The 10,886-nt window shown below is 42.6% G+C and overlaps 2 protein-coding genes across 2 annotated transcripts; both read left to right on the top strand.

Moving 5' to 3' along the window:
- The first annotated feature begins 288 nt into the window (after positions 1-288).
- LOC104450588 (glycerol kinase) lies at positions 289-3,671 on the top strand. The gene is made up of 4 exons (XM_010065197.3): positions 289-672; positions 1,057-1,278; positions 1,501-2,470; positions 3,159-3,671. The coding sequence occupies exons 1-4, from the start codon at positions 440-442 to the stop codon at positions 3,405-3,407; spliced, it is 1,674 nt and encodes a 557-aa protein (XP_010063499.2). The 5' UTR covers positions 289-439; the 3' UTR covers positions 3,408-3,671.
- Positions 3,672-9,389: 5,718 nt separating this feature from the next.
- LOC104450587 (VQ motif-containing protein 11) lies at positions 9,390-10,565 on the top strand. Its single transcript, XM_010065196.3, has one exon. It carries the CDS (start codon positions 9,663-9,665, stop codon positions 10,329-10,331), a length of 669 nt encoding a protein of 222 aa, XP_010063498.1. The 5' UTR covers positions 9,390-9,662; the 3' UTR covers positions 10,332-10,565.
- Positions 10,566-10,886: the final 321 nt, after the last annotated feature.

Below are 10,886 nucleotides of genomic sequence, written 5' to 3'. Positions count from 1 at the left end.
GAGTGGCGAAGAAGGGCGCGAGCACGAGCGACTCCACCGCTGTAGGGAAAAAGCAGACGTTCGGTCCGCCTGCAACGGCAATTGAAGTCCGACCCAAGACTTCTTATCCGGAATATGATACTTGGATCGTGCTTAATGATAGCCGTCAATTAATGATAGCCGTCAATGAATATGCCGTTTAGTCAATGAATATGCCGTCAATTAATGATAGCCAAATAATATGACGTCGCCATCTTGATGAGAAGAAAACAACATATGTCGTTCCTTGCGGTTGGTCCGACGACCATAATTTTGGAGAAAACGCCTTCGATTTCAACGTTCCCGATCAAATATCCTCCGGTTCTTGTCGCGATGTCGCCCGTTTTCCCGGGACTCTTCTTCGTGGACGGACCGGCGCAGATAAAGAAACCTGCGAGTCCACATCTCCTCTGTCTCGCTCATGCTCTTGCCGTCTGCTCTGTTTTCGTCCTCCCTCCGACCGAGACGCTCGAGCGCCGGTGATTCGGCGAAGGAGGAGAACGTGAGGGAACAGGAGAACATGTCGGACGAGGAGGTGTACGTCGGCTCCATCGACCAGGGGACAACCAGCACGAGGTTCATCCTCTACGACCGCAGCGCTCGGGCGATCGCATCTCACCAGGTGGAGTTCACTCAGTTCTACCCAGAAGCCGGGTAATCTCCGTCGTCCCATAAAAATCCGTTCTTTGATCGTGTCGAGTTCAATGATGAAGCAGTGTCCTTTTTGTTTCGATGAGACGTTGGTGCTTGTCCAGATGAGCGTGTGTTTTTCAATTGCTGATGGCGTTTTCTATTTCGGGTCTTGTCCCTGCGCGAGATTTCTGATGGCTTAGTACGAAATTGCTTGATCTCATTGATTCTGGAATATAATCCGTTTGGTCTCACGAGAAATGTCTAGGCTCTGGTTCGAGATACGACCAGATAAAGAAAAAGATGGTATTTTTTCCGTTCAGTTTAACAGTATAGCGGTGAATTCTTTTACAAGGTGCTTTTTTTTATAGTGGGGAAGTGTTTGTTTGAGTGCTTTTCTGTTGGTAGATGGGTGGAGCATGATCCGATGGAGATTCTCGAGAGTGTGAAAGTGTGTTTAGCCAAAGCCATCGACAAGGCGACAGCCAATGGCTACAACGTGGACGGAGGATTGAAGGCCATCGGATTGACCAATCAGAGAGAGACCACTCTCGTTTGGAGCAAATCCACTGGCTGTCCTCTCTATAATGCCATTGTTTGGATGGATGCTCGTACCAGCTCCATCTGCAGGTTAGGCTACCTTTGATCTTTATGTTAATATGTTTCAAAATTTGGAGTTTTGAGGCTTTTAATGTTGGGTGATTTGGCATCGTGTAGGAACGTCGCTAACCTGTCTTTTCCATTGTAGACCTCATTGAAATTACTTCATAGTCTGATCCATTTTTTGCTTGGTGATCAATAACATTCCTGTCGAAAATCTGGGGTTTGGTATAAACTGTAAACTCTTCACAGGAAATTGGAGCAAGAATTACCGGGGGGAAGAACCCATTTTGTGGAGACTTGTGGTTTACCAATAAGCACGTACTTCAGTGCAGTGAAGCTGCTGTGGTTGAAGGAAAATGTGGATGCTGTTAAAGTGGCGATGCAGAAGGGTGATGCTTTGTTTGGTACTGTGGACACTTGGTTAATATGGAATCTAACTGGAGGCATAAATGGGGGTGGGTTACACGTCACTGATGTCTCAAACGCATCGAGAACGATGCTCATGAACCTTAAAACACTGGACTGGGATCAGCCTACACTGTATACGTTGGGGATTCCTGCTGAAAGTCTTCCCAAAATCATAAGCAATTCTGAGGTAATAGGAAAAATTGCCAAAGGGTGGCCAATTCCTGGAGTTCCTATCTCAGGATGTCTTGGTGACCAACATGCTGCAATGCTTGGGCAAGCCTGTCGGAAAGGTGAGGCCAAAAGCACTTATGGAACCGGTGCTTTCATACTTCTGAACACGGGTGAAGAGGTGATTCACTCAAAACATGGACTTTTAAGTACTCTGGCATTTAAGCTTGGACCAGATGCTCCCACAAACTATGCATTGGAGGGTTCAATTGCTATTGCCGGAGCTGCTGTTCAGTGGCTCAGAGACAGCCTTGGTGTAATCAGTAGTGCGAGTGAGATCGAGGATTTGGCAATGAGTGTTGACTCCACCGGCGGTGTCTACTTTGTGCCTGCTTTTAATGGCCTGTTTGCTCCATGGTGGCGTGAGGATGCACGTGGGGTTTGTATTGGAATCACGAGGTTCACAAACAAGTCTCATATTGCTCGAGCTGTGCTTGAGAGCATGTGCTTTCAAGTGAAAGATGTGCTGGATTCAATGCACAAAGATGCCGGAGAAAAGGGCGAGGCTAAGAATGAAAAGGGGGAGTTTTTGCTTAGAGTGGATGGGGGTGCAACTGTTAACAACCTTTTGATGCAAATTCAGGTACGAGCTTCTCTTATCCTCAGATTTTGTTACTTTTTGGAGTAATACCACCATTGACTGATGTTAAGGTACACTATAACGACTTCATAGTCCACTATTTGTTTCTGCATACATTATGCTTGCAATCCTTGAGCGGTGATAATTTCCTATTCACTGTTGGTATTGCCTGTTCCTGTCCGACTGAGAATTCACCTTTCTCTGGAGACAACGACGTGCACATGTTTCTTTTTACTCTCTAATGTCCTCGTAAAAACCAGTCGGATACAGGAAAAAATATATCTTATTGCTCTTATACGTCTTGATTTGGTGCCGAATCTAGTCAGAAACATTGAAATTATTCTTTGTCGAGATTTAATGCCCAATCCAATGCTTTATGTTTTATTCAATCTGAAACTGCATTAAGAAAGTTTTGCAGCTTCCCCTGCACAAAAAGTGACTTTTCTGAGCTATGTCTACCCATTACTAGTGAGGCGTAGGATCAAAATTATTATCGTTTGGGCTGGTGTTTTTTAACAGGATAACGTCTGCAGTCTACAATCCACCTAATTGATGTTTTGATATGCTAACATAAAATTGGAAGCTATAGCTGCTTGACACAATACTTTGTGCAAGACCCTTAGTAAAGAAGAAAATATTGTTAATTTCCTGAGTACTTAAATATCTTGTTGCTATTTTCATTGTTATGAAGGCGGACCTGCTGGGAAACCCTGTGGTGAGACCTGCAGACATAGAGACAACAGCGCTTGGTGCAGCTTATGCTGCCGGTTTAGCAGTCGGAATCTGGACAGAGAATGACATCTTTAACTCTGGAGAAAGGGCGGAGAACGTGACGACCTTTCATCCCAGGCTGGATGAAGGTGTGAGGAAGAGCAAGTTGGATTCTTGGTGCAAGGCTGTTTCTAGGACATTTGACTTGGCTGATCTCTGTCTCTTGTGAGTGAAGTTGTTTCCAAGTGCATCGTGTTTATCCTTAATCTTCCTGATCCCTTGCTAGTCAAGGGGCTCTCGTTTCTTAAACTCTAATAAAATGAACTATGACCTTTGTAAATACTCATTTCTTTCTCCACGGAAGACTTGGTCCACAGCTTCTTTAATTGAACAACTTTAGTGTGGTCCAAGACATGCTGAAAATGAGGCTTAGAGACCAAAAAGCTATGGAGTTGTAATTTGAGGTAATAATTAGCATCACACCTGTGCATTATTTGGGCTTTTGCCATACAATTTGTAGGGATTAAAACTTATTATAATGTGTTTTATGGTTGGAAGAATTATTTCTTTCTTCTTTTAATCACACAACATGGGTTTTGTGCATGACAAGAGAACTTGTTCGAATCCGAACATGAATTAACCCAATCTGAGTATATTAGACCAATAACACACAAATCATCTAAACAAAATATTAATTAACTGTGATTAAGGTCTATACAAGATAATTAATATTCTGGAGATTTCTCCAACCCGACCATGGCCAATTTTCACTAGGCTTGAGGTTTGAGGGGTCAAAATTCAGCAGGGCTAACAAAGCCGTTGAATCCTCACTTGCGTTAGCAGGCTGGTCACGATAAGTTTCAGGCGAAGGCAATGCATGAGCCTGTGTCCTCTTCATGTTTCATCGAAGGAAGGTCTCATCTTCGCATGTTAGCTTTACTTTTGAGGCCAGCCTTTGACCATTAGATCTTCGTTCCTATTTCGCCACAATTCCAAATCTAGTACTTAAAAGTAAAAAAAAAAATTCAAAAAAGAAACAAAAAGAGAACAAGGAAAGCTTTTGCATTTGCTACTCACCTGAGACCTGACAATTTGCACAGTGTGCATAGTGTTTTTTTTTTTTTTTTTTTTTTGGGGGGGAGGGAGAGAGATGTGGAGGAACCTTGAATGGGACCTCCCTGTGCACAGTTCTGCGTTATGGCTTCTCGGTTCCCAAAGTCCCTGGCACTCACATAGATGTCAATGCATTGATGTGGCATACGGTTGCCTTCCACGTCTGTATTTCCGTCCATATATTTGATGGAAAGACTAGCTCAATAAATAAATAAAAATTGCGGTTCAGAGACCCATTCGCCCCCCAAAAAAAAAAAAAAAAATCAAGAATCTAATGAAACAAATTGAAAAGTATAAAGACTACTAGTTCCTTTTATCTCTATGACAAAACATCGTGCCTAAAGGAACTATGCCACGACTTTTCAATTAGCAAGCCATACAAAAATTTTAAAGATTGTTGATTAAGTTCCCTATATCCTCCTATCACGCAATCTCTGACGCATCAAAGATATGAGCAGTTATATTTTGTATGAATTTAATTGAATATTTAAATATAAGGTGGCTTGTGTCAAAAAAAAAAAAAGCTCATGTACTATGAAAAGCCCATTCCTTTCCCTCGTGAGAGAGTGGATCGGGACCCTTAGATTTGCATGTTTTATTAAGGGACACTCCAAGACAAGAGCACTGCTTGTATGCTCCACCTAGCGTGTGTGGAATAAAATGCATTGTTTGGATCTTCAGGAGTCTAGGACATCTTGCACACATAGGCCAAAAAGAAAGTTTCGAAAAATAAAATGTCGCTATTGCATCGTAGCTCCTTTAGAAAAGACAATTGGAAAAGAGAATAAATACCTTTTCTATTATAAGAATTAAAGGTCACTCATTTGAATCTCTCCAACTCCATGTAAATTATGTCAAAAGCTTAGGTTTAATCCAATTATGAGATGTGTAGAATATGTCATGAACTTTCAAATAATCAATGCTCCAATTTCGTGCTTTGTCTTTCAATTATAAAAAGAAAAGTTTTGTATTTATAGGGAATAGGAAAAGAGAAATGCCGCCGAAGGTGACGAGACGACGCTAGTCACGGAATCCTAAGCAAGTGCCCAATTTCCTCCGAGCATTTCCTAAGAAATCATTACTTTTCATCCCCAACTTTTCCAAAGAGGAAAAGGAAGAGGAATTAAGTAATATCGCAATAGTTCTCCTGCTCCCTTCTCTCTTTTTTGCCTTATCTTAAAGGCGAAATCATTACTTTGTAGGCATAAGTCCACTCGGGAATCAAAAACATCTTTCGTACAAAATTCTGTCAAACACATCTTTCCATTGTCCCGTAGCAAAAGTCAGTCACCCCACAAACTTAAGAGAACGTGGTGGAATTCGAGACGCATCGAGTTCATACATAATGCATCGGGCTTAGCGAAACTTAGCCTAGTTTTCTAATCAAAGATCAGTGCACTAAGCAGGTCTCTTTGTTTAGCTAAAACCCCACTCCAAAGTCCTCCTCCTTATTCTCATCACTAAGCGCCGGTCCAATCCGCAATCATGTTGTCCTCCACACCGCTCGCGCGATCGAGTGGTTTCCTTTCCTTTGGACTCTTGTTATTCTTGTTGTCCTCACGAAATCGAAAGTTGGCGAACACGTTCTTGCGCACGCTTTTGACCCTTTTTGGAGAGGACCATGTGATTCAGCTCAAGCAGCAAAGGGATGGCCCTCGATGCTGTCGTGCGATCGGTGCGTTACCACGAGGGTCGTGTAGATTAAGGCCTGATAATTTATTGCTTAATTGGGTCGCTTTTGGTTCCGTAATGTTTGGTGCAACGTAAATCAACGGTTCTAATTTTAATATTCGATGTGCCTTATTCTTTAAATGTTTGACAAGTACTTGGTCATTCTTGGTGTTTGTCCTGCCTTGAGAGAGAGAGAGAGAGAGAGAGAGTATGGAAACAATAAATCAAATGTATTAAAGGGAGTTTTCTTCCAGGTGGGGGCAAACGGAGTGACTAATTATAAGGTCATGAATCTTGTTAGCCATTGATTAATCCAATACCCTTGTACTTGGAAAATTAGATTGGTAAGTATCATGTTGATCTTATTTTTGTTTGAATAGTAATCATATCTTCATACCTTTTTATGCAAAATTTATCATCGGTAATATCAAAAATCTTGTTGAAAGCATAAGAGAAAAAGAAAAACATATTGGATTTGTCAGATTTAAAGAGCAATTATGTTCTAAAGCAATCGAGTTGTGCATAATATCGTCTCTTAATTATTCTGAAGAACAATTTAAAGCAATTTGATTCTACATCTTAAAAAATTATGAAATTTCAACAACTCAATTCTTGCTCTTCATAATTTCCTCAAGTCTAATCAAAGAGAAGTAATTCTTTTTAATACCTTATATCTGTGTCGATGACTCAACCCAAACTTAATCGAAAAGGCAATCTTCGTGCGGGTGTACAACACTAAGCTCGATTAGAATTAGGAAATGAGAGGTCAAAATTGCCTCATAAGGTTTCTTGTATGAAGAGTCCAAAGGAATGGCATATCCAATGGACATCTCCATAAAGTAAAGAGGGGACTAGCTCAACATCCCCCTAATTGCTCTCAATCATTTGCTCATCATCGAAGAACGTTTCAGAGTTATCGGTAGAAATGGACTTGCATGTCATTGTAAGTTTATGAGTTCAAGAAAATTTTCATTTTTTTTTTGCAGCCATGACACTCTATTCAAGTAATAAGTTGTTTATTCCAATCTTTCATGACATGTGATTATTAATGTTTAAAGATCAAAAGTCATGGGGACATTCTTTCTTCATTTGCAAATATTCTTATTTTGACAGAAAATGACTAAAGGATATCTGGGACAAGTCAAAGCGAACACGCCCTCTATTAATAATGACCATAGGATGCAGCAAATTTTCATTAACATGTTCATAAATTTACAAAACATTCTTAGTAGAGCTTCGAGAAGACTTGAGTTTTACCTTTTTTTTTTTTTTTTTTTTGGGTTTGCCGTGGAAGACTCTCGTGGTTGAAATGACGCTGAATTTGACCTTAGGAAAGAGAGCAATAATGAAAGCTGAGAGACCATGATGATCGCCGCATTGACTTAATGAGCGCAAAAACAAGACTTTAATGATCTCTCTTTTGTCCGCACTTCCCCTTCAGATGATCCCCCCGCGTTGCCCCGAGGGATTTGACTCATCATGCTCTCTAGTGAAAAAAAAGAGAGGCAAAAGCTGTTGTTTTCAAGGTAAAGGACGCAAGCAAGCAAGGTTGGCTTCGCACACTCCATGATTGGATGGCGTGACGCATGGTCCATCGCATTAAATTCCTTTGCTTGACCCTCTCTTCGTTATGCCTGCGAGGAAGAAGGCAACAAGCAATGACGCGGAAGATCTGGAAGAAACCAGCGCGCCCGCACCGAAAACATCCCTAGCGAAGCAATCCCAGGAAAAAGGAAGGAGTGAAGAAAAGAAACTGTAAACGAACTGTGCCGGAAGAAAGACCTGAAAGCAAGTCTTTGAGACACCTTTCTCCCTCGAGTCAAAATGCAGAGTCCCGCACGCAAACAACTAGGGCGAAAGATAGGCACATGCACAGCGTGTTGGCCCCCATATTCCAACCACAATTTTCATGACGGAACGTTGAGAATTCATGGACGGAACTTCCCTATCCCGTTCATGTCTCGATCATCTTAAGAGTTTATTCATATGAATGCAGCTTATTTTGATGTTTGTTAGCATCATATTAAGTATCTTTATAGTTTTCATTAAAGATAGGAACGGAGATGTTATGTGATAATGAAAATTCTTATCCATTATCTATAGAATAAATTCCTCCATCTTTTTATTAAATCTTAATTCATACCCCATGCATTGAATCTCAATACTTATCTATTCTAATTTAGTATCACAACGCTGGTGCCACGTGTCATCTTGTACACAAAATGTCACCGGTCGAAAATCAGTCATTGACTGCGTGACGATAAGGATATCGAAGGTCCATTTTAGAGGTGCGTGTTACTTTCTCGGTACACTCCCAGGGGCACCAAAGAATACTTTTGGAAAGGGTGCATTTGAAGGAAGCTGATCAGTCCTGGGGATGGAAATGCGAATTCGGAAGAGATGCGGGGACCGAAATAAAAGCTAAAGAGACACCGGCAAACACATGTACAGGAGAAAGGCGGGAGGCAGACACGGAATCGCAAGGTAAAAGCCACCTCCCGCACAGTCTGACCCCTGCGTCTGACCCGCCAGAGAACTCTGCAACCGCATTACTTCCCTTTTCCCACACGAGTCGCACACAAAGCGCCAACCAAAAAACCAAGAATATACCGTGCAATTTTTCAATATTACTCTACTTTAATATCACAATGGAGTGTCGTAACTGATAAAAATCACGTCGTACTATACTCTATATTCGATTACAGACATTGTAAAGGCAAGAAAAAAAGGAAAAGAAAAAAACCCATGTTTTTCTTTGTTCGATGGATTAATTGCGACAAGAAGTAACATTGTATGTTATACAGTGTCTTCTTTGCAGGTTCTGTTTCAATTTCGATGCCCCGCTGACTCGGTAACTCCCTTGTCCTTCATTCATTGCCTGCTCATCCCTTCATTTATCACCACCCCTCTCCTGATTTTTCTTTTTCAAATTCAAAAATTCAATTTCGGTTCCATAAAAATAAAAATAAAAAAATGAAAAATTGCTGACATTTATGTTGAATACAATACTAATGTCACGGTCGCATGATACTCTCTCTATCCTTTCATTTTCCTATTTTTCACATCACTTCTCTTTCAGATTATTATTTTTCTTGAATCATCATTAATTTCCTTTCCACCCCATTATCCATCTAGTTAAGTTGAGGGGGGCGCGTCAAGCTCGAGCTAACTTGGCCATCCCCAAGCAACAAAGATTCATCCCCAAAAAGTTTGGTTTAGTTAGCAGCTAAATAATAGAAAATTGAGCCCCCCCTCCCCCTCCCTATCATCCATCACGAAAGGTGAGAGAGATGAGTGTCGGGATTGATAGGTTAACTACACAATCATGGGACAAAAAAGCTAAAAAGGGTTGGCATGGAGTAGCTTGGGGCTCAAGCTCAGCTGCTCATTTTCACATGGTGTCTCCAACACTACACCATTCGAAATAATTTGTAGCCCAAACACAAACACAGACAGCAGCACAGGAGGCAAATTATTTATACCTTAAACCCCCTCTTTTTAGACCTAGCTCTTTTTTAAAAACCTCCTTGGCTTATTATCAAGTGTGTGAATCTCTCTCTCTCTGTTCAAAAAAAAAAAAAAAATCTCTCTCTCTCTCTCTACCCAAGGATAAAAGACCTTAACAGTTCAACCCAAGAAAGAGGAAAACCTTTGCCTCCCTTTCCCTCTCTCCCTCCCTCCCTCTCTCCCTCTCTCAACCATGGCTTCGAACGCCAACGTGCAGGGCTACGGATCCGATCCGGCGTCGCCCCACACGACCTTCGTCCAGGCCGACCCGTCGAACTTCCGGGCCATAGTCCAGAAGCTGACCGGAGCTCCCGAAGACCCCTCCGCCCACAAGCTCCCTCTCACCCTCCCTTCGAGGCTCACCCCCAAGCCGCCGCCGGCCGCGGCCCCCGCCACCTCCATCTCGGACGTGGGGCTCCGGCGGCCCACCTTCAAGCTCCACGAGCGGAGGCAGAGGAAGCTCGACATGATCCAGCTCAACCACAAGAACGTCGGGTTCTACGCGGACAAGCACGGCCTCACCTCCCCGCCACATCCTCCTTCGTCCTCGCTCTCCCCGACGTGGCTGAGGCAGTACGGGAAAAGAGGCGGGTTGGTGGGGTTCGGCGGCGGCGGCGGCTGCGGCGGCGGCGGCGAGGCGGTGATGGTGTCGCCCGTGTCGCCGCTGGATCTCTTCGGGAGGGCGAGCCCAAGAACGCCGACGACTCCGACATTGCTGTCGCCTCGCGAAAAAGAAGAAGCTGAGGAGAGAGCGATTGCGGAGAAAGGGTTTTACTTGCACCCTAGCACTCCGAGAAAAGCCGAGCCTGAGCTGCTGCCCCTCTTCCCTCTTCACTCTCCTAGAGACCAAGACCGTCCCTAATAATTAAATCTTAGTTAGCTAACAAAGAACAAGATCTTTTAATTCTTCTTCTTCTTCTTCTTTTTCTTCTCGTCCTTTTGGTTCTTGGTGCGTCTGGTGCTCTTAATTTTGATCTAGTTTTGTGAGTTCCTTGAGGACCGATGCTAGTTGGCTTCGTCGGTCGCGTGACTAATTTGTACTGTACTGTGGCTATTGATTGATTGTGTACTTTGTTCTCTTCTTCCACTTTGCGTATTTTCCCGTTTTCCCGAAATTTTTTTCTTCGCTTTAGATTATTGAAGAACTGAATGAAACTGGGACCTTCGCAGCAGCAAATGGCGTCAGAATTTTCTTGACCATCAAAGTGATGAAGTGACAACTCGATCTCTTTCTCCGCCCTCGCAGCGGTTTTTGGCGTGACGTATGCGCACCATATTCTTTTTCTTTTTTGTTGTCTTGTTATTTCTCGACATGGAGATCATAATATATTAACATGCACTGAAAGTGAGCAAATATTTACTGAATCTTCTTCCGGGCTCAAGAATCGGGTTGAATCAAACTGTACTTCTTCGTAGT

Source organism: Eucalyptus grandis, chromosome 6 (genome assembly GCF_016545825.1).
Source record: "Eucalyptus grandis isolate ANBG69807.140 chromosome 6, ASM1654582v1, whole genome shotgun sequence".
Taxonomy (NCBI): Eukaryota; Viridiplantae; Streptophyta; class Magnoliopsida; order Myrtales; family Myrtaceae; genus Eucalyptus; species Eucalyptus grandis.
This window is presented reverse-complemented; position numbering and strand designations above follow the sequence as displayed.

Coding starts and splice junctions, on each gene's coding strand:
- LOC104450588 (XM_010065197.3), top strand. CDS start 440: ATGCTCTTGCCGTCTGCTCTGTTTTCGTCCTCCCTCCGACCGAGACGC. Junction 673..1,056: donor CAGTTCTACCCAGAAGCCGG/GTAATCTCCGTC, acceptor TTCTGTTGGTAG/ATGGGTGGAGCATGATCCGA. Junction 2,471..3,158: donor ACCTTTTGATGCAAATTCAG/GTACGAGCTTCT, acceptor ATTGTTATGAAG/GCGGACCTGCTGGGAAACCC.
- LOC104450587 (XM_010065196.3), top strand. CDS start 9,663: ATGGCTTCGAACGCCAACGTGCAGGGCTACGGATCCGATCCGGCGTCG.